Source organism: Balaenoptera borealis (assembly GCF_965194805.1).
Source record: "Balaenoptera borealis genome assembly, chromosome: 12".
NCBI classification, from domain to species: Eukaryota; Metazoa; Chordata; class Mammalia; order Artiodactyla; family Balaenopteridae; genus Balaenoptera; species Balaenoptera borealis.
This window is the reverse complement of record NC_138869.1, coordinates 89810211-89836947: the sequence shown is the minus strand read 5'-3', so window position 1 is coordinate 89836947 and position 26737 is coordinate 89810211. Positions and strand designations below refer to the sequence as shown.

Genomic DNA, 26737 nt, shown 5'->3' with positions numbered 1-26737 from the left:
CTATAAGCAAGCAGAATTCTTTATTCAAAGTACATTCTCTTATGGGAAAAAAATCTTTCCTTAAAGCACGTGTAGAAGTGCTCCTCATTCACGTCTTGAAAAAAATTCAGTTTTACAAGTAGCAAAACTAAAAGGCTAATTCTTTTTACACATTTACTTTTCTTAGAAAAAAAGTCCAATGCCTCTATAAAAGTGATTTTAATCATTATCAAGCCTAACTTTGCCTCTGTTGGTGACATAACTACAAACATGAATTTTTTAAAAATTAAGGGATTTTAAATCATGAGTTCATTTCTAGCTTACCAATTAGGCACTGTTAGCTGACAAAAAGTCTGATGTAGGACAGCTGCAATCTATTTAAATGCAGATCCAGCCAGCAGCTGTGAGCACTCTTACGAGCCAGAGCTTGTAATAGCTGATAGCCTTTGTGACCTTTCATTAAGAGGCCTCATGTTCTGAACACAGGTATGCTTTCATTGAAATAAACATTAAGATTTAGTTCTGAAATCTGAGGACACAATTCACAAAATAAAATTACAGGTGTTTTTTCTTTTGTTACAATGATCCAGTATATTAATTCCTCCATATTAAACTACTTTTCCACACAGGTAGCAATTACATTTGCAAAAACACAGAACAAAATTGCTCCGAACATTTAAAACTCGTATTTGAAAAGCAGTTCACAATATTACATCTAAGTTGCACAGAAGCCCCCAGTGATCACTAGGAAATCTACCACAGTGCAGCTTTTCCAACCCAAGGAGGTCCAAACTTCGGGGAACGATGTGGCCGCCTTCTGCTGCTGGTCTAAAAAATATTCGATCAAAACGAAGCTTACAAGTAGCAGCTATTCCAAGATTAGAGTTCACTTCTGTATCCCATGTATACTGGCAATGCTTAGGTTTGCCCAAAAACTCCCAGACATCCACAATGTTGTTGGGTAAACCACCACATTTGGTAACCTGCAAAGAAAAAGAAAGAAAACTCTTTTCAATCTTTTTTCCCTTTTATTAAAAAGGTCTTTACCATTACCACAACTAGGTGCAACTTTTCAAATCAGAATGCCACAGATTATTTATTAATGCACAAATGCAAAACTAGATACAACTAGATATATTATAAAATTATTTTACTGCATGGTAATAAGTAGGTAATATAAAAATATCAAGAGAGACAGAGAGGTCTGAAATTTGCCCCTTCGCTTCTGCCACAAGTAGCTTCCTAACTTTGGGAGTCAGATGAAACTCAGAAGACTGAAAATCCATGGTCTCAGTTATTGCTATTAGTAGTTTAAAAAAATGAACATTAAGTGTAAAGAAGGCAAAACTGTTACTCTAATCTATAAATTTATAAGTATACCATTTATATGATCCCATAATGTCAAATGCCTTCAGTTTTATTTGAAATTTACTAACAACATTAACTTTTCCTCCCATTCACACTCTAGGATTTAAAAAATTTTTTTATCGTGGTAAAGTACACATAAAATTTCGACTTTAACATTACAGTTCTGTGGCATTAAGTACATTCACATGATTGTGCAACCATCACCACCATCCACCTCCAGAACCTTTTCAATGTCCCAAACTGAAACTCCACCCATTAAACACGAACTCCCCATTCCACCCTCCCCCCAGCCCCTGGCAACCACCACTCTCCTTCCTGTCTGTATGAATTTGACTACTTTAGGAAACTCATGTAAGAGGAATCATGAACATTTGTCCTTTTGTTACTGGCTTATTTCACTTAGCATAATGTCTTCAGGGTTCATTCACGTTATAGCATGTGTCAATATTGCCTTCGTTTTTAAGGCTGAATAATATTCTATTTCAGGGCTTCCCTGGTGGCACAGTGGTTGAGAGTCTGCCTGCCAATGCAGGGAACATGGGTTCGAGCCCTGGTCTGGGAAGATCCCACATGCTGTGGAGCAACTAGGCCCGTGAGCCACAATTACTGAGCCTGCGCGTCTGGAGCCTGTGCTCCGCAACGAGAGGCCGCGATAGAGGCCTGCGCATCGCGATGAAGAGTGGCCCCCACGTGCCGCAACTAGAGGAAGCCCTCGCACAGAAACGAAGACCCCAACACAGCCATAAGTTAAAAAAAAAAAAAAAAAAAATTCCATTTCATGTATCAATATATGCATTTTGTTTATTCATCTGTCAATGGACACTTACACTTAGGTTGCTTCCATATTTTAGCTACTGAGAATAATGCTACCAACCCAAGTGTACACCTATCTCTTTGAGGCTCTGCTTTTGCTTGCTTGTATTCACCCAGAAGTGGACTTGCTGGATCATATGGAAAGTCTGTTTAATTTCTGGAGGAATCCTTACACCATGTTCCACAGCAGCTGCACCATTTTACATTCCCAGAAGCAGTGCACAGGGGTTCCAATTTCTCCATATCCTTGCAACACTTGTTATTTTCTGTTGTTTTGTTTTTTTGTAATAGTCATACTAATGGATGTGAAGTGGTATCTCATCATGGTTTTGATTTGCATTTCTCTCATGACCAATGATGTTTAACATCTTTTCATGAACTAACTGGCCATTTGTATATCTTCTTTCAAGAAATGTCTAAATCTTTTGCCCATTTTTTTTTTTTTAATTGTATTTATTTATTTTTGGCTGCGTCGAGTCTTAGTTGTGGCACACGGGATCCTTCACTGCGGCGTGCTGGCTTCTCTCTAGTTGTGGTGCATGGGCTCCAGAGCATGTGGGCACCAAAGCTGCGGCACGTGGGCACTCTAGTTGTGGCGTACGGGCTCTCTAGTTGTGGTGTGTGGGCTCCACAGCACGTGGGCTCAGTAGTTGCGGCACGTGGGATCTTAGTTCCCCGACCAGGGATGGAACCTGTGTCCCCTGCATTGGAAGGCAGATTCTTAACCACTGGACCACCAGGGAAGTCCCGTGCCCAGTTTTTAATGAGGTTTTTTTTTTTTTCTGTGTGTTTTTTTTTTAATTGTAGGAGGTCTTTGTATATTCTGAATATTCTGAATATCTCATCAGATATATGATTTGTGAATATTTTCTACCATTCCATGGGTTGCCTTTTCACTCCATTGATAATACCCTTTGATGCACAAAAGTTTTTAATTTTGATGAAGTCTACCTTACCTATTTTTTCTTTTGTTGTCTGTGCTTTTGGTGTCATATCCAAGAAATCACTGCCAAAACCAATGTCATGAAGGTAAAAAAGGTTGAAAAAAGAAAATCCAGAAAGAAAAGAGTTTGGGACAACTATGTTGGTCAAATCTTTCTGTTCTTCTTACCTTACAACTAAGAAACTGCAAATAAACGACCTTTTCTAAATTCTTCTAACCATTATTTTCTCTATACCCCTCTTGTTAATCAATATATATTGTTTTGTGTTGTCTGTTTCATATACCATATATATGTTTTCACCCAATAATGTAACAGCCCCTTCTGCCTCTGCTTCCCCTGTGCTAGGCAAGTAGCACAGGCTAAATAATCATTTGCTAAATTGCATGTGCAAGGTCACTTACACATTATGAACAGATGAAAGTCCTAGTTTTAATAGCTTTAGTCAAAAGAAACCTAAATTAGTTTCCACAGCATTAATCTGCCCATAAACAATGAAATGACTTCATCACTCACTTCTTGATCCCTTAAATTTGTATCTCCTGCAAATATAACTGTAGCTGACTCTGGAACCTCTTGCATTTTCTTTAAAACTATTTTCAACTGATTCATTCGTTCCTTAGCATGCCCTCTGGTGCTCTCCAAATGAGAAGTCATAAGGCAAAGTTCATTTCCTGACACACTCACCTGCAACAAGATAAACAGAGTTGTTAAAATGATCCACTAACAATTAACACTGAACTTTGTTCACAGAATCAGTAACTATTCAACTGATGGGTATATATCAATATTTACTAAAGTGAAACTATATAATCAGCACCGTGCTTATCCTTAAGGGTCAAAGAATACTCCCAAAGAATACTGAGCAAGTACCCACTAATACTTCAAAACCTCCCTCGAATGTCAACTCCACTGTGAGCCCTTCCCCAGCATCCCAGGCATCAGTGGCTCCCTCCCCTATCCTCCTACAGCGCCGTGTAGACCGTTTATAAAGTCCCCTAGATCGAAATGCAGCACAATTATCTCTCTCCTACAAAGCCCTGAGTCATTTGAAAGCAAAGATGGCTCTTTTATTTATTACTGTTACCGAGAGCCTGGCACATAGGTAACTCAAAATAATGTCAGTTAAATGAATGAATGAGAATCACTTACCATTTGCAATTAAGATACCAGCAATGTAAGATCTGTCATTATTTAAACTAATTGCCTGCAGGGTCCAGTTCAAATTCTTTCACATTGGGCATTCATGATCTCCTATAATCTGGATCCAACCTACTTTACCAAACCTGTCGTCACACTACCCCCTTTGTGCCCTCTACATCCAACTGAATAGAAGGCTCGTTTATAGCTATACATGCTCTCTTTCATATATACATACCCTGCTATTTGCAATTTGCAAAAGTTTGCTCATGGTGGTTCTGCCACCTGCACTGTTCTTAATGTCTACATTTTACATATTTTTCAGGGCCCAATTCAAACACAACTTCCATCATGAAACTTTCACTAAACAATGTAGCTGAAAATCATCTTTCCTTTCTCTAAACTTCCATGGCATATCATTATACCTCTCCCATGGCATTTATGCCCTTCGTTTATTTTAGGTACTATACATACAATCTCTCCCCTGCTAATCTACGAGCTCTATGAGACCAAGATCTATTTGACTCATTTTTGTAAGACTCACAGAGTACAATAAAGTACCAAGTATAGTGCATTTAATAAGAAAAAAAAAACTACTTTAGGAAGCAACCGTGGAATGTTAGCAAACTCATATATTAAGAAAACATCTAATGAATCAAGGATTTTATTTTTACAATTTGTCTATATTTGAAATGTATGTAAAAATTTAATTTATAAAGTTCTTTAAGACTATTTAAAAGAACCTATAAGTGAGGAGTAAATATTTTTCTAAAGACAATGCTTTTTTAAAAAGGACACCATCATGGAACTATGAAAAAAATAGTTCATTCTTTTTTTTAAAAAAACAATTAAAAAAAATTACTTACATGCACACACAAAAGGTTTCTCATCATTTTTGTATCTGGAAAAGGAATAATCTCTTGGCTTTTAAATTTCAATCTCGATTTCTTCAACATTATAGCTGTGAAATATCCTTTTTCATGACCTTCAAATGTTTGCGGAAAAGAATTTAGGCTGAGAGATCAGGGGTATCTGCAGTTTATCCCAAGCTCCCCTACTGAAAATTTTATAACAAGCAGGTATAGATATTTAAATGGATATAAATCTTATAAGTAAACTATTATTTCAAAATAGTTGAAGGTGGTCAACCAAGTCCCTCTGTAACTGTAAGCATGGAAGAAATATAAAAGTGTAACTGGAAGTATGGAAGAAATACAAAAATAATAATGAATTTACATAAGTGCCCAAAACAGTTAACAGTGCTAATACCAAACATAAAAATTTGAAAAATTTCTGAAAGGCAGAGTAGATGAGACTTAGACTGAGGCAACTTGATATGCAGTTACTTTTCACTCGGGAAGCACCAGAAAAATCACAGTAAGTGAATAAAAAAATTTAGAAAGGTATAAACTTGCAAGAAGAAAAGAGAACAGAAATGGAGGGTCAATGAATGAAAGCTTCCAAGTTTTTAAGAGAACAAAGTAGGTGGAGAAGTGGTAACTGGTTTATCAGAACGGAGGGGAACCAGGAAAAGAGGAACAGGAAGAGAAGGGAGGAAGAAACGGAGGGGCAGGGAGGAGGGCAGCAGACTAGAAAGATGGCAGGTGGGGAGTCCAGCAGGAGGAAAGGAGGCGGAGAGGGAGGGAGGAAAGGAGAGACAGAAAAAAGAATTTTCCAGAACTGAAGGTCACAAACCTCCAGATTGAAAGGTCCTACCAAGTGTTTGGCATAATAAATGAAAAAAAGACCCCCAAAACACTGGAGTTAAAAAGAAGAGCCTCAAAGCTTTCAGAGGGGGAAGGGGGGGGGAAGAAAGATCAAGAATTAGAATGGCATCAGACTTCTAATCAACAATAATGGAAACTAGAAAACACTGAAATCATGCCTTCAAAATTCTGTGGGAAAATGACTTTCTACCTAGAAATCTTTGTCCAGCCAAACTATCAAGGAACTATGAGAATAAAACATTGGCATTTCCAAATAGGCTGGGATTCAAAAACTTCACTCCCCATGTGCTACTTCTTAGAAAGTGACTAGAGAATGTGCTCCAGTAAAATGAGGAAGTAAACCAAGGAAGAAAGCATGGGATTCAGAAAACAAGATAACCAAAACAGAAGACAGGCAAGAGGAATCCCCAAGAGAATGCAGAAAAGTTGTCCCGCAGAGAGAGAGAGAGAGAAAGGCAGATAGAGAGAACTCTCTCTTCAGCAATTTTGGATTAAAAAGTAAATCAAAATTAAAATCATACACTAGGTAAAAGTGAAAGTCAAAGAAAACATGAGATTTAGCCAAAAGTCATGAAATGAAGCCAAAGTGGTATATTAAATGCACTTAGTAAAAACAAAATAGATGAAAAATCAAAAACTAAAATATTCAGGGCAAAAAGGTAGAAAAAGAACAAAATAAATAAAAAGAAATAAAGACTTTTTGAAAAAGCATAACCACAATGCAATCACCACACTTAAACATTTTCTAACAATTTGATTTCACCAAAAAGCTACTTAGTGCCTCAAATTTTGGCAATTTATATTTTCCTGAAAAATCATCCATTTCAACCATTTTTCCACATATGTAACATATTCTCCTATGATTTTTTTAGTATCCTGTTGCCGCAGACCGGCTGCAGAAAGCTAGAAGTTCCCGGCGGTGAGGGGTAAGGAACTGAAAAGCACCAGTATGGGATCAGAAGGGCCAAGACAACTGATGGTTGCAAGGCAAGTTTATTCAAAGAGCATGAATGTATATATAGGTTTAGTACGGAACGAATATCAGACAATAAATCAGTAAACCTTGTATTTCCACATAATTCTGTCGCCACTATCTATGCGCCACTATCTATGCGTCAGCATGCCTTATGGGCCATTCTTTGGAGATACAGACTTCCCCCTCAGGGCAGCACTTCCTTCTTCTGGGGAACAACCAGGGGCTCTTAGATGCAGAGCAGGCACCTAGAACGAAACTGGCCGCAAGCCATCTTCCTTTTTTACGCTCAATACCACAGCATCAGGAGTGCATACCAAGAAAGAGACAAGCAGTTCTCCGGAAAGCAGAAAGCTGAATAAGCTTACAGCTTGGGGGCCACCACATCCTGTGTCTGACTTCCTTTTCTCAAACTTACTTTATTTGTGCTTTTTCCTGTCTATGTTCCAACTGTCTAACTTTGGTTTATCTCTCACCTTGTTTTTCAAAGAAAAAGACAAGTTAAATAACAGGAAAACTGTTACCTGTAATTATCTCGTAACTACTTGCTTTCTTCTTTAGGTAGGCAGAATATGGGGGAATAACTTCCTGTAGAAATACCACATCTGGGCTGTACCTAATTAAACACATCAATTTATGAAAAATATGAGGTATACCATTTCATTTGCAGCTACCTAGATTAGGAAAATGCCACAGCATAAAAGAAACACAAAATTATAGTCCTCTAGGACACCTAATATTCAATATTTATGCTGACCTTTGATAACTATAAAATGAGAAAGACCTGTGCTATTTAACACATAACACTGTAAAGATAAAATTTAAAAAAAAAAACATATACATGACAACCTTTCAAAGTTAGAAGAACAGGAATCATTGACACTAGAAACCAATAATATTAAGAGCCTACAATGGTCCTCACTCTTAACAGATGCCTTAAGTGTTATTGTCTTCTTCAGTCCTCTTGAAACAGTTATTATCCATGATGAAGAAAACTGAGCTCTGGAGAACTGAAGTGGCTTACAAGTGGTTCCACAAGGTCACAGAGCTAGTGTGTGGCAGATACGGATCATTTTGGTAATTTTCTTTTCATAGCAATAATTATACACAAAGTTTAGTAAATAAAATAGTACTAGAAGGCTGTGAACAAAAATTAGTGTTCCCTCTGTACCCCAAGCCACAATCCTGCTCCCAGGGGCAGTCACTCCCAATTCTTTCACACGTTTCCTCTGAGAGCTGGACTCTGAAGTCAGGACCGATTCCAAAGCCCATAACCTTGAACTGTTACCCTCCTTGTAGGCAGGTAAGACACATTATCACGTTACCATGAAACAGATGTAATAATACTTACAAAGTTAAATAGGAACACACCCCTCGAGCCCTCTCTGGCAGATTGTTTAGGTCCAATCCATCAATATTCCAGGTAATGAAAGAGAACATGCTGCCATCTTCTTGCTGAACATTTTCAGATGTGCTGGTTTTAGAACTAATGGAATCACTTGTTTCTTCCTTGGTTAGGTCAACACTGGCAAGATAAGAATGAAACACAACTTTGCAAATAATCTATAAACTGATTAATTTAAAAATTATTTTGTGAGTCTCTGTAGCCCTCATTTTACAGGTAAATAAATTTTAAGAGTCCTAAAAGTATCTGCCTATAGAACAGCAAAAGTCTGATGAGTGAGGAAAAATAGATTCTTGCTGTGTTATCCAAATGTCTGCTTACTTAGAACCAACTCAATATCCTTCAATGACATAGGTCGCTAAAATGATTTGATAAACTATGACCCCAAATCAGACTGAGTAATGTAAGATTTCCACATTTATCTGGATTCATTTTAAATCACATTTGAAATAAGATCTCATTGTGCCACATAAATAATGGCTGCAATTCTTTGTTATTCCCCTCACTGAGAGGTGAAGTCCAACTAATACCCTTCCCCTTGAATCTGGACCTTAGTGACTTGCTTGACCAATAGAATATAGTGAAAAGGATTATTCTGGGATTTCTGAGGCTTGGCCATAAGAAGCCTTGTAGCTTTCACTCAAGCCTTTTGGAACACTCTGTCCAACAAGAACCCTGAGCTGCTACATGAGAAATCTGACTACTCTGAGACTGCCATGCTGGAGAGACCATGTGTATGGGCTCCAGCCCACAGGTCTGCCTGACCCCACCTTTCCCACCAAGGCCCAGACACTTGAGTGGAGGGACAAACATTATTAAAACTCAACTGCTAAGCATTTATAAAATATACATAAATTTAAGAACTAGGATTTTACATTTATAATTTTAATAAATGTAATGCCAATATTTTAACTTCTTTAAAAAAATTTTATTTTTTAATTAAAAAAATTTTTTTTGGCCACACCACGCAGCTTTTGGGATCTTAGTTCCCTAACCAGGAAATGAACCCGGGCCACAGAAGTGAAAGCGCCAAGTCCTAACCACTGGCCCGCCGGGGAACTCCTGAAAAATTTTTTTTATTGAGGTATAATCAACAGATAATGTTATACTAGTTTCAGGTACACGATATAATGACTCAATATTTGTATACATTGCAAAATGATCACCATGATAAGTCTAGTTAACTTTTAAACTTCTTATGAAATAATTTCAGACTCTCAAAAAACAATAAAAAGAATTCTACTCACCACTCATACAGATAAATGTTAACATTTTACTTATTTAACATTTACTTGCTTTACTCTTTTTATTCTGAAACATTTGCATAAATACTTTTGAATGCATTTCCTAAAAATAAGGACATACATACCTTAGTACAATTATCAAAAATCAGAAAATTATCATTGATACAATGTTATTAAATAATTTAAAGATCTATTCAAACTTTGCCAATTGTGCCAGTAATGTCCTAATCCAGGATCACATGTTGCATTGAGATGGCATGCCTCTTTCAGGCTCCTCTGATCCAGAATAGTTCTTCAGTCTTTGTCTCTCCTGATTTTTTTGAAGAATACAGGCCATTTATTTTGTAGAATGTCCTTCAGGCTGGGTTTGTCTGATGTTTTCTGAGGATGTGTATTTTTTGGCAGGAATGACACAGAAGTGATAGGGTGTCCTCCTCAGTGCATCAGGTCAGGAGGCCTGATCCAACAGTATTGGATTTGTCCCCAGTACTGGTCACGTTAACCTTGATGCCTTGGTTTCTGCACTGCACAGTTATGATTTCCCCCCATGTAATAAGTATTTTGCGGGTAGGTACTTTGAGACTATGTAAATGTCTTGTTTCTCATCAACTTTTACCTATTAGTTTGTTTTGTTTTTTGTTTTTTTTTTTTAATTTTTGGCTGTGTTGGGTCTTCATTGCTGTGCGCAGGCTTTCTCTAGTTGCGGCGAGCGGGGGCTACTCTTTGTTGTGATGTGCAGGCTTCTCATTGCAATGGCTTCTCTTGTTGTGGAGCACGGGCTCTAGGCGTGCGGGCTTCAGTAGTTGCAGCACACGGGCTCAGTAGTTGCAGCAAGCAGGTTCAGTAGTTGTGGCGCATGGGATTAGTTGCTCGGTGGGATGTGGCATCTTCCTGGACCAGGGATCAAACCCGTGTCCCCTGCATTGGCACACGGATTCTTAACCACTGCGCCACCAGGGAAGTCCCTTAGTTTTACTGTCCATTGATGATTCCTGTCTGAGATAATTACTATCAAGATAGTTTTCAAATGGTGATTTTTTTTCTAACTCTAACATGCCTTCAACATTAAGTAGTTGGAATTCTACTGTGAGGGAAAGTGTTCCCTTCACTCCTGGACAAATGTATTTATATCAGTGTGGATTCTTATTCTATTCTATAGATAAAGCCTCACTCTCACTGACATTTCATCTGAGTTCCAAGAGACAACAGACCACAGCCTCATCAATCACTTTGCTTGTTTTCTGCCAATTCGTGATTCTGGGCTAGGGGACTCCTAATGGTCCTCTACCCCACTATTACTCAGCTCCACCCACATTTTTTTTGAGGGACGATTTCAGGGACTCCACCTCCTTTGTTCCAACTTCTTTACTGACTACAATTTAGGATACAACTAACAGACACTAACACAGGCTAGTCTGAGTAAAACAAAAGAATTCACAAGGAAACAGAATCACGTCCCAGAGCCAAGTACAGGAACACAGTTATGCCTACGGAAGTTCGATCAAGGCTCTCTCTCAATCTTACTCAACTTCTCTCGGTTTCACTGTCTCTGCAGACTAGCATTCTCAGCTTCCCCATGCACAAGAGTATGGGTATAGGTCCCCCACAGGTACTGAGTTAACATGTACAGTCCCAGCTTGACAGGAAGATTCACTAAACACTCTTGGTCCTAATCCCAGGAGAGAGGATCTGACTGGCCAGCACGGGCTAGATGAACACCTACTAATCTAACTGGCTCTAGCTAATACAACATGGGAGCCAGAGATATGTCACTGTGGATGGGTAGACAATTCCCCAACAACAGGCCAGGCAGACGGAGAAAGGAGCCTAATGAAATGATCTTATCACATCTATAAGACAGTGCAGCTGAAAAGCTCACAGGGAGAAAAAAGTATCTACTATGAACAGTTAACTATAGAGGCTGCCCATACAGCTGGGAGAACTTTATATATTCAATTCATACTTATTGAGAGCTTATTACATGCCAAATATTGTTTGAGACTTTGGGAAATCAACAATGTATGAAACAGACACTGTCTTCACCAAATGTAGTAGTCTAGTGGGAGATATAAAATACTAAATAGCGATTATAATATGAACTAAGTTGTCATGCATGATGCTATATAGAATTACTCAAGAGGAGAACCTTACCCAGACTTGGGAAATCAGGGAAAGCTTCTTGAAGACAAGTCATGTCTAAGCTGGACTTTTAAGATAAATGTTACTTAGCAAGGAAGGAGGAAGAAAAGGGTTCTAGGCAGAGATGATAAATATCTTTACAAAGGTTGAAAGGCAAGAAAAAATGGCCCGCTGGAGAAAGGGAAAGTTTGGTATGCCTGGAAGTTTTGTAGGGTAGGAAAGAGAGTGTGAAAAGAAACGAACCCAGAAATATGGTCAAACCGTGGAGGGACCTGTAAGGCACTTGGACTTTAAGAGCAGAAGTGCATGAATTGGGGAGGGAGCACTGGAATAATAGGGGCGGATGTGCAGTTTATAAAAACTATTATCCTGGCCGGGCGGCAGAGAATAAACAACAACAATATAAGCAGCAAGAAGACTTCCAAGTTACCATTCCTCAGTAGAGGATTTTGCCTCATTCATCTGTTTCGAAACCCTTGCTTACATATTGCCTAAAACTGTACTCAAAAAATTACATTTCAGATATTCCCCCACCCCCCACCCCCCGACTCCAAAGTACCTTCTAAGTGACAGCCTGGACATCGGGAGAGAAGCGTCAGCCCCGCTGCTGGGACGCGTCTCCATCCCACGCACCAACAAAAACCCTCCGCCTCCGGCTATTCAGAGGCGAGATGTGCCTCTACTCAAACCCGCCCGTCCAACTCGACTGCAGGTCCCAGGATGCCCAACGCAACCCGGTACAAACTAACTCCGCCCGGAGTGGTCCCCGCCCCCTCATCACTCACCAGAACTCGGGCTCCCAAGTGGTGTCAAGATGGCTTTTTAAAGCGCTCTCCTCCACGGCCGGCTCGAAGTAGGAGTCCAGCGCTCTCTGCAAAACAAAGACACAGAGATGGAACGTGTGCGCTGCCCGGACCAAAGTAAAGAGCGGGAAAGAGAGAAGCAGCGAAAGCGTACTTCTATCTCCCAGTCGTTCTCGGCCAGGTAGCACTGAGCCACGGCGGCGTCGCAACTCGCGACCGAGGCAAACTCCACACACAAAAGTCTCCGCTTCTTCACCTCGGGCTCTCCCTCCTCCCGCTCAGCCTCCGGGGCACCGTCCGGACCACCCTTCCGCTCCATAGGACCGCCGCCAGCTCACCTCCCTCTAACCCGGGCCTAGCAGGGAGACGCCTGGAGCTCTGCGCAGGCGCCCAGCGCCCCAGCGCTCGCGCATCAACCGCCTCTTGCGGAAACGCGCTCCGCTTTCGGAGGACGATAGCGCGCCTGCGCAGCAGGAAAGCGGGCCCGGGCTGGCGAAGGCTAAACAGCGCGTGCGCGCGAGGTCACAACGAGGCGCGGAACGTCAGTGCGCGAGCTGCGGTGGCACCGTGGCCGCGGGTGCGCGCGAGTGCGGACTTGGAGCGCGTCGCGGGCCCAGAAGGCTGCAAACCCTTCGCCCTTTCTGTCCTTGTTCTTTTGCGAACTTCCGGGCTTCCCTGCTCTTCCAAGAATCATTCTTGAGTGGGGCCTGGGAGCCGGCGAACGGTCCACGATGAGCTATAAGGCAAAGAGCCTGCTGGAGGCGATAAAGTTCTCAGGCAAGGCTCTCGGTTTTGACAGAAGTTTGGAAAAGGTATTAGAGGCGAAGGCGCGGTTTCTAATGAGGGGAAAGAAAGCACCATGCTTGGCTCGTGGTGAGAGCTGAATAAATTGTCTCTGGCTAGATTCTGTTGGACTGCGACCCTAAATTCACCTTAGTAATAATAATTACTACTTTAATGGAGCACAGTTATGTGCTAGGTGTGCCTACATTGATCTGTCTTTAAAACGAAAACGTAAGTGGCTTAGCCAGCAAAAATAGCAGAGGAATTGCACTTTGGGACATGCAAACTGTGGCCAACCATAGGCAAGTCCTCAACTGTTCTTTTATAGCGAGGAGAGGAGCTGCCTTGAACAAGTTCGCTGGAGGAGAGGAGAGCCGGGGCTGTGGTCGTCTCACTGGTTGAGTTGCGGAGGTTTCTCAGCAGTTGGGTTGTTGCTGGACAGGGAGAAAATCTTCCTTTTTCCCGCTGGGGTTTATAAAGTAAGCTAGGAGGAGTAGTAAGTGGGGGAAAGTTTCCCCTTCAGGGCTTCCCAACTCCATTTTGAATGAGGTATTTTATAATAATAATTTTATAATCGTAACATTATATAGTTGTTATTACAATATTATAAACATTTTAAAAAGAAGTGAAATTTTAGTAAAATATTTTAAGTAACTCATTATATCCAAAATATTTAACATGTAATCAGTAGAAAAGAGTACTGACTTTTTGTACTTAATCTTTGAAATCCCGTGTGAATTTTACACTTACAGCACATCTCAATTCATACTAGCCATGTTTCAAGTGCTCAACACTGACAGGTGACTAGTGGCTACCATCTTAACTGTACAGGTCAGTATCATAGTAGGTGCTCTGTATTTGTTAATTTTATCAAAAATGGATTTTGTAGTTGTCTACTTTTCGTGTGGGAAGAGTTGCTCAGGCTGAAGTACAGGTTTATGCTTAGTGATCTATAAATCCAGTCGTGAACATCGTTTCTTTTACCGTCAATTTTAAGGTAACGTGATCTAGACCAGTGGTTCTCATTTGAGGGTGGTTTTGCTTCCCGTGGGACATTTGACAGTGTCTGGAGACATTTTTGATCATCACAACTGGAGTGTGGTGGGAGGGGTGGGACTGGCATCTAGTGGCTAGAGGCCAGGGATGCTGCTGAACATCCCACACTGCACAGGTTCCCTCCCCCGTCCCCACGACAGCGAATCACCCACTCCAAACGTCAACAGTGCTGAGGTTTTGAACACTTGACTTAAACCATCCTCTTATCATTCATTTTGTCCTAGGTCAAAACTAGATAAATTGCTACTTTCTTGTTCTTTATAAGAATATATAAACCATGTCTTTGCACTGAAGTTTGAGTTGGTTGTTCAAATCATGCGATTTCTACATGTGTTGGCATGGAACAGAATGTGGTCTTTCTCTAAATCTCTGGTTAATAATTCTTCTTTTTTAATTAGTTTATTTTTTGGCTGCACTGGGTCTCTAGTTGCGGCGAGTGGGGGCTACTCTTCGTTTTGCGGTGCACGGGTTTCTCATTGCAGTGGCTTCTCTTGTTGCAGAGCACGGGCTCTAGGCGCGCGGGCTTCAGTAGTTGTGGCACGCGGGCTCAGTAGTTGTGGCTCGCAGGCTCTAGAGCGCAGGCTCAGTAATTGTGGCGCATGGGCTTAGTTGCTCCGCGGCATGTGGGATCTTCCAGGACCAGGGCTCGAACCCTTGTCCCCTGCTTTGGCAGGCGGATTCTTAACCACTGCGCCACCAGGGAAGTCCCAACAATTCTTTAAAGTCTCTTAATATAACTAGTGTGGTTTTTGTGCCTCACTGGACCTTGACTGACAAAATTATTTTATGTCAAAGAATTGTCCCTTTGGTGATTTAAATATGACACCAGAGATTTTTCGAGGCAAGAAATGCTCACTTTTAAGTGCAGGATTTTAAAATGCAAGAATATTGTTAAAACTAAATTGGAGTAAAGATGTATATGGTCTCTCAGACACACTTGTCCTCTATACCTCATTCCTTTTGCAAAGGTGAGAAGGAATAATGTTTCTGGGTGTAAGAAGCAAGTGAGATGTACAGTACTATTGTGTCAAGTTTGCTCCATCACCCACTCCCACAAAGTCAATGAATCAAGTAGAATAACACTTGAAAATTTGGCTGATAATATTCCAGTGGGGATTTTGTTTTTTGGACAGATGTTTTGACCTGGCATATAGAATCTGATAAATGATGGTGACTTTCTGTTCCTCTAAAAATGATCTGTTGAAAAAGGCAAATTGCAAAATTAGTCCTGGTACAGATGTCAAGTCAGTGCATGAGATCATACATTAGAACTTGTTTATTTAAGCCTGTTCTCTTTTTTAAAACCTCTGTTTTATCAGTGTTTATAAATACCCACAAAACCTATCTTTTATAAAACACTGATACAGAAAAACCAACACGCAAAATAAATGTCCTACATGTGGTCTGTCACTCCCATCACTCCAGCCAACTGCCAGCACCAAGCACCATACATGTGAATTACACCATCTAAGTCAACCAGCTCCTAGCAATCTGCCAGCTGCCTGTAGAAACAAGAGTGAGTCCAGGCAAGCCCGACAGGAGAACTGGCTGGCTGAGCCCAGCCTAAATTGCCAACTGACAGAATCAAAATCTAATAAATGACTTTGTTTTAAGCCAAAAAAAGAAAGAGTCCTGTTCTTGCTATAAGATCACTTTTAAATCAGTCAACAAACTAAGTACTCTAGGTTATAAAGAAATGCCAATCACAATTCCTCGCCCTCTAGGAGTTTATCGTCTGTGAGAGGAGAAAAAGTGGGTTCCAAGGAACAGCCCCATCAGATGTGCCCTGAGAAAAAAGAGTCCTATGAATAAATAATTTCAGAAAACATTGATGTTGTATACCCCCTTTTTAAAATTGTAGTAAAATACACATAAAGTTCACCATCTTAACCATATTAAAGTATTCAATAGTAATTATTGCATTCACGTGGTTTACAACCATCACCACCATCCATCTCCAGAACTTCCCTATGATAACTTTTATCATAGGACTTACTATTCATTATTGAAAATATCTGTTGCTTTTTCTGTCTTCCCTCTCCTCACTGAGAGCTCTTTGGGAGCAAGTCCATAGCAGATGCTTAATAAGCATTTGTCAGTGCCTAGTAAGAATGTCTTTCACATAGAAGATACTCCCTATGGTTTGTTCAATCAGTTGCTGAAGCTACTAAATGTTGGGCATATTGTTGTAGAATGCTCTTAGTTGACCTTCAGATTTGAATGTATTCATTCATTCAACAAACATTTGAGTATCTACTATGTGCCAGGCACCATTCTCAGCACCAGGGATATACCAGTGAACAAAACTGACAAAAACGCTACCACTCGTGAAACTTATGTTGTATTGTGGTAAATCAAACACTGAACAAAATAAGTAAATAAAATATATAGTATGTTAGATGGTAATAAGTGCTATAAAAGAAAATAAAGCAGAGAGCAATGATAGGCAATATTGGGACAGGAGAGTATTTTTCCCTGAAATATGTATTCCTGTGGAATTATTTTTTTGAAAGTTCAGTTTTAAATACTGTCATCTTGGAAGATGTCACTGAAATAGTGAAGATCTGAGCACGTAATAGATACTCCAAGGGGAAGATTGATCCAGGCAGGGGAACAGCAAATATAAAGGCCCTGGGACTTTACCACACTGTCTGCTTGCAGTGTTTCAAGAGGATTCCCAAGGAGACTAGGAAGGGACGATTTGGAGATGAGCTAACCAAGTATGGCTTCACTGTGTAAGGACTTTGGTTTTTACTCTGAGTGGAATGGAGTTCCATTAGAGAGTTTTGAACAGAAGAGTCATATAACCTGACTTGCATTTTAAAAGGAGCACTCTTGTTGCTAAGACTGAGAATGGACAAAAGGCGGGCAAGGGCAGAAGTAGGGAGATAATTTGGGAGGCTTCTGTAACAACTGGAGAGAAATGACGGCTTGGATTCAAGTGGAAGTATGAGTAGGTGATGGGGGCTGGGAAGGTGATTGGCATTCTGGATTTGTTTGAAGCTAGAGCTGACAGGCTTTGCTGATGGGTTGGATAGTGAGATAGGAGGGAAAGAGGAGTGATGACTCCAGGGTTTGGGGCAGTTCTATATACTGGGGTATTTGCCCTGAGAAGGCCTTTTATCTAACTACCTTAAATTGGTCATGGCTTACATCACTCATTAGATTCATCACTATTCCCCTCCTGTAAAGTTGCTACATACATCTTGAGCACTCACATCCGGGGACTTTGCCGTTTATCTGGTAGCTGGGACTTTTACAATCAGTCAGGTACATTGGGGCACGCTCAGAAAGGAACTGAACTGCAAGAGTGGAAGGCAGGGGATCTGATAGGATCATATTCACCTTCAGAAAAGCACCTTCAGGGTTGTTCAGGCCTCTAAAAATAAGCCGAGTGAAAGTTCTGAGAAGCAAGCGGGCTGGAGTCATCTTCATAGTTCTGGCATTTTCAGTAATAACTAACATTTATTGAGCACTCTGAGCCAGATGCTGCACTAAACATTTTACCTACATTATTTCGTTTAATCCTCACGACAACCCGATGAGGCAGGTACTATTATTATCCCCATTTTACACATGAGAAAATAGAAGCTTAACTTTTCTAAGGCCTCACAGCTAGTAAGGGGGATCTAAACCCAAGCTGTCCGCTCCCTGCCTGTGTGTTAACATTGTATTATAGTACCTAACCTTAGAGAAACTGTCCTGTATCCTGAGTGAAACTGGCACCAAGCGTAGCCTTTGGTGGGCTTGTGAGTCTGAATGATTAGTTGACCCTCTGACTCCTGGCGGGCATTGCAGAATACGAGCCAGCAAAGGGGATGTGGAGTGGCTAGTGGAGGAGGAAAAGAATCCGGAGGTGTGAACGTGGGAGTTCAGGAAAGGCCAGAAAACAGTGTAGATGTTGCAGAATGCCGAGAGGTCAAGTGAGGGACATGCTGAAAAGCATCCACTGAATTTAGTAATTAAGTCATCCTTGATCTTGGCAACAGAAACAATTCCAACTGGGCAGTTTTAAGCAAATCCATGTGAAACTATCCAAACCAACTTTCAGTTTGATGGTTGTGTTTGAGTCACAACTTTGATAAGGATGAGAATTATAATGTTTTAATCACCTATGATATGCCAGGCCCCGTTCTAACTTAATTTGAGTTTTATCTTAATCTTTATAAAACTCTAGGAGGGTAGTGCTATCATCTCCACTTTACAGCTTAGGAAACCTCAGTTAAGGATCTTGCCTAAGGGGCTTCCCTGGTGGCGCAGTGGTTAAGAATCTGTCTGGTAATGCCGGGGACAAGGGTTTGAGCCTTGGTCCCGGAAGATCCCACATGCCACGGAGCAACTAAGCCCGTGTGACTAAGCCCGCGCACCTCAAAGGAAGAGTAGCTCACGCTCCCTGCAACTAGAGAAAGCCCGCGCAGCAACAAAGACCCAATGCAGCCAAAAATAATTAAAAAAAAAAAAAAAGGATCTTGCCTGAGTCTGGCTCCAGAGCTAGTACTCTTAACTATTGGTCTGGTCACCTGTGTAATTAAGCTACTAAAACATACATTTATTATAAAACTGAAATGTTGGGCTGATACACCAGCATGGCTGAACCACAATTCTTGAATAGCTTATGCCCTTTTATGGCCCCTTAACATAATTTCCAACTATTTTTCTTGCCGTTGCCACTCCATCACACTGCCACCTTCTATCCTACTCTTTACCTCTTTTCCTGCTTATATGCAGGTGCATTTTTACATCATCCTCAGACACACTTCCTCTGGTATCTGCACTGTTTCACATATGAAATCAGCTGTGTCCATCATCAGGGCAAATTGCTTTGAAAACAGCCTCCTTTACAAATACACAAAATTCTCATCCACTAATATTATGTTCTCTGTGCTTTTGTGCATACATACAGTCTTTCGCATTCCGTCTCCTTGGTTGACTCACGTTTTTACATACATGCAGGTTTTCTCATGCCATGTGCCACACTCCTTTTTTTTTTTTTTTTTAAAGAAATTCACGTTCTTTTATTTATTTATTTATGACTGTGTTGGGTCTTCGTTTCTGTGCGAGGGCTTTCTCTAGTTGCGGCAAGCGGGGGCCACTCCTCATCGCGGTGCGCGGGCCTCTCACTATCGCGGCCTCTCTTGTTGCGGAGCACAGGCTCCAGACGCGCAGGCTCAGCAATTGTGGCTCACGGGCCCAGCTGCTCCGCGGCATGCGGGATCCTCCCAGACCAGGGCCCGAACCCGTGCCCCCTGCATTGGCAGGCAGATTCTCAACCACTGCGCCACCAGGGAAGCCCCATGTGCCACACTCCTTGAGGCCCGTTACAGACACCCTTACAGAGCCAGAGACATATGTTTCTTTATCCATTAGCAGAGGCCCTGTGTGTGCTGCTCAGCAATCAGCAGCAGTCCCAGTGAGGCAGTGACTCTTAAAGACCAGAAAGATTGGAAACCTCAAGGCCTAAGAATAATTCTGGGTTCTGGGCAGAGCTTCCTATTAGGGACTGTCTCCTTCATTGCTGTTGACTGTCAGGGATCCCTTCTCAATGTCTTTACTGAAAAGCTAAGTGAGGAAAGGAGAGACTGTGTTTGTCACCTGAAGCATATCTCTCTGTGATGGAATTTGAGCCTGCAGGTCAGGGGTGGCGGGGGGCGGGGGTGCTGTGGTAGCAGGAGTCATATAAACTCATGTGAATGCCTGAGGTGCAGGGCAGAGACAGTACACTGCAGGCCATACAGAAAAGGGGCAGATGGTTGTATGAGCGCATGTCCAGTTAAGACCATTCTTATGCTGAACTGAGGAGTCTGCTGTGTCAGACCGGGCTGAGCCGTAGAAGTTCTTGCCGATCTACTGCAGTCATCCAACCTGCAGGATTACTGGGGCCATGGCAGCTATATTTCTGATCCCATGGCATCATAAAAGGCTACACACCCATCTTCCTCCCGATGCATGAGGTCCTAGTTGTCTGCAGCAGTCCAGGTGAGATGTGAGGGGAGGCAGTTTTGCATAGTGGTTAAGCCAGAGACACCTGGGTCCAATGGAGATAAAAACACTATCTACTTCAAAGATTTGTGAGGATCGAGACAGGGTCTCAATGCCTGTAAGACAATGCATGTACATTTCTGAGCACGGTCTGTCACACAAAGTTAGCCATAGTTAATAACCAAATAAACACGTGTGCTCTCTACAGCCTATGTCTTGACTGAGAGCTATTTTTTTTTTTTTTTAAATAGTGTCCTCCCCCCAGCCTCATTCTTCATCAGACAGGTAGCTCTCCATTGGTTTCTTCCACCCCAAGACTGTTTCTTAGTTCTGGGAGGTTGGGTAGGACATCCCTTCATTGTTGTCTTCCATTGGTTTACTTATTTTTACTGAGGGAGACAAGAATTGGCAACACAGGGAATTCCCTGGCAGTCCAGTGGTTAGGACTCCACACTTTCACTGCTGAGGGCCCCAGGTTCGGTCCCTGGTCAGGAATCTAGGATCCCACAAGCCATGCAGCCCAGCCAAAAAAAAAAACCAAAAAGAATTGGCAACACATAAAAGCATTTCTCTGCCATATCTGGCTGACCAGTACAAAAGTATCTCTATTCCAATGTACATTTTCAATGTTTTGTATCTTAGTATGTCCTTTGTCCTTTCAAGTTGTGGAAAAAGATAAAAATTAAAATCAGTATTTTGGGGGACTTCCCTGGTGCTCCAGTGGTTAAGAATCCGCCTTCCAACGCAGGGGACATGGGTTTGATCCCTGGTCAGGGAACTAAGATTGCACATGCTGTGGGGCAACTAAGCCCGTGTGCTGCAACTACTGAGCCCGCACGCTGCAACGAAGATCCCGCATGCTGCAATTAATACCTGATACAGCCAAAAAAAAACAAAAAACAAAAAACAAAATCAGTAGTCTGCAGTAGAAAATCCAATTGACATTTGTTTTACCTTTTGTCATCCCAGCCAAAGTTAGATAATAAAATGGAACTTTAAGAACTGACCTCTACTAAACACACCATACCTTAAAATTACACTAAACTACCTTTGGTGACTATGATGCTTTCCTATTCGATTCTATTTCTTGAACTGCCTGGCTTTTTCCTGTCTTCACCTGCCTAACTCCTGCCCGTCCTTCAATCCACAAATAATTCCCCAGGGTGCCTTTCCTAATGTCTCTGCCCTGAAAACATACTTTGATAAGTAAGATCCTTACTTCCAGCAACCTGTATTTATCCTATCTGCAGTAATTCGCTCTACTGCAGTGTGCATGTGTGTCTAGTCCTTTAGACTGGGAACCCCTTAAAAGCAGGGATTTGATCTCGTTCATCTTTAGATTGCAGTGCTTGATAGACTCAGGTAAATGCCCCCAATAAGGTGAGTTTACACCTTGGGCTTGCTTGGTGTGTATTATTAGTTTATGAGGACATCTTGTGGCTAGGTCATTTATTGTATAAATAGACTTGATCCTGTTCTAACGTTTACTTTTCCATTGATTTACCCATTAAGCAAAACATGACATATTATTTAGGTTGGTTCATATTTTATAGTTCTGTTTCTGTTTTACATCAGGGCCTTCTAGGGGATAAACAACAGCAAACAACTAAAGTCATAGTTTGTGAAATGCCGAAATGTCTTCCTGGTGGGAGCATAAAGGCCGCTGAATACCTAGAGATTCTATAGTTAGCAACTAGGGAGACTTGGAGGTGGACAGACCTAGATCTGAATCTCAGTTCTGTCACATCCTGGGTGACCTTGAGAGTAAACCACTCTGAATTTAAGTTACACAAACTGGAAATAACCCCTTCCTTGTTATATAGTATATGGAAAGACTTTGGCACAGTGCCTGACATGAAAGTGCTCAATAAATGGTAGTTATCTAGAATTAAACCATTTGATGCTTGAGACATGCTTTCCTGTATCTACAAACAGACACATCAAATATTCATCCATATTCTGCCTGAACACTTCTAGTGACGGTGAGAATTACGTTGCTGGATGCAGCACATTCCATTCACAGTTTAGTTCCAGCTTCTAAATATTATCTATGATGTTTTTTCCTAGTAATTTAGATAGGATATAAGAAACATATTTCTATTATTTTTCTTTAAGTTTCCTTTCTAAAGATGTTTGATATAACATTTTAAATTCATTGTTCCACATTTTATCTTTCATATAATTTTTTCATTATGATACTATAAATGGGGCAGGACCTTAAAAGCAGCAATTTAACTTTGCTGGATTCTAGCAAACATTTTTTATATTAAAATAGGTTTGTGGTATAAGCTTATTAATTCTAGTAATGCATTGAATTACTCAGTTTCTTCCAGTAAATGGTTTTAAACCATTCATTATGAAGTCATTCTAAAAAATTACTTTGTGCAAAAACTAGGGAACATCCAAATTAAAACTATAATGGGTTAACAGATCACAAGGACCAGCTGGCTTTGTTGGTGCAAAATTTCTAAGGAGACATTAAGAGATGCCAGGTTGTTGTACATAAGGCTGAAAAGCTCAGACGGAATGTTTGATTTCTGCAGAGGAGTGGAGATTAAGAAGAACTACTCCTGTTTTTCCCTAAATATTCCTTTTTATTTCAAAACAGTTTACATCAGAGTTAATTTCTATCAGAGAGAGATTGGTAACTTTATTTTCAATTACTGAATCAACTTTTTGGGGGTGACTTGGTTTAATCCGATGATAGTTCTTGTTAGGCTGTTTGGGCTTTTCTAATACCACCAAATATTCAAAATTCTTTTTTTTTTACACTTAGGTGACCGTTGTTTCTGCTGTCCCTGGGAAAGTGATTTGTGAAGTGAAAGTAGAAGAGCAGCATACCAATAAAATGGGCACCCTCCATGGTGGCATGACAGCCACCTTAGTGGATGTCGTATCAACATATGCTCTGCTGTGCACAGAAAGGGGAGCACCCGGAGTCAGTGTCGACATGAACATAACGTATGTATACAAACTGTACCCCAAATAACTTTCTCCAATGTGGTAACTCATTTCAAACAACCGAGACTAAACATATTTGCAACATAAATAAAACATGAGGTGCCCTTAGCTGGTCATCCTTAAATGCAGCTATAGATTTACCTTAAAATATTCCATGGTTTTAGAATCTAGAACTAGAGGAATTAATTTCCAAGTACAATATATATCAGTAATAATAAGTAATCAGTAATATAACCAGTAATAAATAGGGAATGATCTAAACACTCAAAAAGGCAAACATTCAGCTTCTAATATGCATACTGGTAGGGAAAACAATCATCACAAACTCACGGTTTGTAACTGTTTTTCATACAATCCTTAAAAGTGCCACTTGTACAAATGTCTCATGAAGGTTGTACTGAGTACTTATAGAGAAAAGCTAGAATAAAAATCAAAGAAAAGTTGAGGAAACCTTCACGTATACATTGCCATTGCCTTGTAACAAGGTGAACACAAATGTCCAGTTTTGCAATACTTCGTGTTTTCCTGCAACTGCACAGACATGCTCTCATGATAAGGAAGCAGAACCCCAGATGTCAGGTTTGTCACTCACTGTTGTGAAAATGCCCGCAGGGGTCAAACACTTTCAGATGCAAAAAATTAAATTCCCACATTAACTAGTACTGTTGCCAGTGTGCCGCTCACTGAAGAGTGCAGGGCCCGGGGATTTAGTTTCAAGACAATTGATTTTTCCACCTAAGCAAGAGAAGAAAGATTTTTGTTGGAAGGGGAGGCAGGGGTTAGGGTGGGAAAGCCAATGTGATATATCACAAGGGCAATGGAAATAATGTCAGTTATCAGGTTTTTAAACAATCTAAACCTTTTCTTAGGCTAACTTTCAGTCCCTCTCTACTATGGAAATAAATTGAGAGTGCAGTAAGCAAATCACAGGACAAGATGCAAATGGTGTTTTGAAATTAAGACGTACAAAAAGAAGGATCTGCTCGGGCACTGGTGAGCCTATTCAGCAGTCCTTACCTTATTCCACATGATAAGGGTAAGACCACTTGATGACTCTGCTTTGCCTTAAGACCCTCTATTACGAGCAGAGATCTTCCAACCTAGCACTGCATTTCATGATCTTCTAAGATACTGCTGCTACAATCCTAAAGGATTTTTAATAAGCCAAACGTAATTTTGGCCTTTCAAAGTATGTGTTGCGAAAGTATTGGCCACCATCAAGAGCTGCCTGAGATTCAAAAGGGCCTCATATTAATTCCTTATAGTTCTTATTAAGTCATTTTAGAGTTGAGTAAATTCTGCATGTTGATATGACAAGATATTAACACCAAGTGTTACTTCACCTAGGAAGTTAAGCCAATTAAGTGAAAGCTCAAGGAAATCTCTAGCCCCAAATAAATATGAAGTGGGAAACTAAAAAAAAAAAAAGGGCGGTGTGGGGGGGCGGAGGCAGTTGAAAACCCCTTCCTATATTTTTAGGAAAAGAAATTTGTGTGCATAAGGAATCAGTAAGATATAACTCGGTCAGGACCAGCCATTCAAATTAGAAAGGATATTATTCTTAAACTATTTAGGAGTAAATAAGTAACATAAGGCTGTTATGAGATGCATACAACTTTCTCTTTTAAAAACTATTTGCCGTTAACTAAATTTAAATGTTTCTTTTCAAGGTACATGTCACCTGCTAAAATGGGAGAAGATATAGTGATTACAGCACATGTTCTGAAGCAAGGAAAAACACTTGCATTTGTTTCTGTGGATCTGATGAACAAGGCCACGGGAAAATTAATAGCACAAGGCAGACACACAAAACACCTGGGAAACTGAGAACAGCAGGGTGACCTAAAGAAACTCAACAATGAATGTCCAGAGTAAATCTGACTTGAACAAATATAATTTTCAAAATAAATTAGCACAACCAGAAGTGGCTAAGAAGTATTTTCTTTGGGGAAAATGCCATAGAGATCAAGTGGAATATAGGATAGAGTTGTCTATATTCTAAGCCTCTTTTAGTTTGTAATCATACATGATACTTGGATGCAAACATTCTTAGCTCAGACTGTTTTGAAAACAGGTAAAGCAAAGCTAGCAGGGCCATTTTGAGGTAAGATTACCTTGAAACTAAAATTCATATTAAGATAAAGGAGAAATACAAATTAACGACTAATCCTTAACAAATTGTAGGTCCTTCTCAGCTCTAAAATGTTACATTTTTTTTAACCCAATTTGAAGATTATGGAACTTCAAAATAGATGAACCATAGGCCACATTGGAAAATAAAATAGACTGTAGTCCTCAACAAAGTTTAAGGCAAAGCACATTAGTGATAAATAGTCCAGTGGGTGCACTGCTTTTCTCTGATTGAGAATTTATTACAGGATTGGCATATTTTATAGTGGTGGGGGGAGCACACTATTAGCCCCTTTTCTAGTACCTAGGATAAAACCATGCAGATCTTGGATCTCCCAATCTGCAGTACTGGAAAGACCAAGTTCACAAATTGTTTAGTCCATTTCTCGAAGTTCTACTGACTATGGCATTCATAATAGTTGGTTTCTGCCATCAGGGGGTCTTAGTTAACATTTCATGACTGAAGATCATAAAGTTCCAAAGCAACTTTGGAAACTGGAAACACAGTCAACAGTTAAAGGTTTATTATCCTTTGGTTGTATTAGAATACATGCTGATCTGTCTGCTGAAAGGACAAGCAGACTTGATAGTAGCAGTGAGCACACAGGAAACCCAGATCTAGTATTTCCCACTAAAAGTAACTTGGGCTCCTTGGAGAAATACCTGATTTCAGAGCTGGGGGCTGAGATAGGGAAATTACAAGATGAACATATCTTGTGCTTTGAGAGTAAAGAAGTGCTCAAGAAAATGACGAGAGGCATGAAAATTATACAGCATTGAAAAGGAAGGGAGTCCATACTGTTTAGGTAATAATATTGAATAAACAGCAGAGACAGGAGAGTTCTTCCTTGTAACAGAATGCTGGTAAATGTGGAGGGGTAGATATAATAACTATAAAATAGGGAAATAGGACATCACGTTGACCAATTAAAATGAAAATCAACAGTGTACACTGACAGTGTGTTTCTGGATATTAACTTTAGGGGGCATAAGGTACTTACATTGGGTATTGGCCAGGATACATAATCCAAATCTAACCATGAAGGAACATCACTCAAATGTAAAATAAGGACACTCTGTGTTTTAAAAAATTGGCCTGTACTCTTCAAAACTGTCAAGGTCATTAAACAAAAGCTGAGGAACTGTTCAAGATTAAAGGAGACTAGAAACATGACAACTGAATGCAATGATCCTGTACTAACTATAGAGAGATTAAAAAAAACCCACATAATCGAAGATAGGAGGACAATCAACAAAACTGAAATATGGATGGTAAATTAAAGTATATCATTGTTA

General features: G+C 40.4%; 2 protein-coding genes and 1 long non-coding RNA gene across 5 annotated transcripts; 1 reads left to right on the top strand and 2 right to left on the bottom strand.

The window, feature by feature from the left end:
- Window position 1: 1 nt before the first annotated feature.
- Window positions 2-12993, bottom strand: TDP2 (tyrosyl-DNA phosphodiesterase 2). 3 transcript variants are annotated; one of them, XM_082346408.1, is made up of 7 exons: window positions 12687-12993; window positions 12515-12600; window positions 8293-8466; window positions 7466-7557; window positions 5108-5226; window positions 3618-3788; window positions 2-962 (listed from the first exon to the last, which is right to left on the bottom strand). In XM_082346408.1, exons 1-7 carry the CDS (start codon window positions 12849-12851, stop codon window positions 681-683), a joined length of 1089 nt encoding a protein of 362 aa, XP_082202534.1. In that variant the 5' UTR covers window positions 12852-12993; the 3' UTR covers window positions 2-680. The 3 variants fall into 3 exon arrangements, with proteins under 3 accessions (XP_082202534.1, XP_082202535.1, XP_082202536.1); XM_082346409.1 differs by having other exon boundaries at window positions 12789-12993; XM_082346410.1 differs by lacking the exons at window positions 12515-12600; window positions 12687-12993 and adding an exon at window positions 12289-12441.
- A 73-nt stretch (window positions 12994-13066) lies between these two features.
- Window positions 13067-25235, top strand: ACOT13 (acyl-CoA thioesterase 13). The gene is made up of 3 exons (XM_082346441.1): window positions 13067-13344; window positions 23127-23311; window positions 24982-25235. The coding sequence occupies exons 1-3, from the start codon at window positions 13264-13266 to the stop codon at window positions 25136-25138; spliced, it is 423 nt and encodes a 140-aa protein (XP_082202567.1). The 5' UTR covers window positions 13067-13263; the 3' UTR covers window positions 25139-25235.
- On the bottom strand, window positions 19385-24975 carry LOC309607675. Its single transcript, XR_014232499.1, has 2 exons — window positions 23642-24975; window positions 19385-21223 (listed from the first exon to the last, which is right to left on the bottom strand). It is a non-coding gene; the product is annotated as an uncharacterized lncRNA (long non-coding RNA).
- Window positions 25236-26737: the final 1502 nt, after the last annotated feature.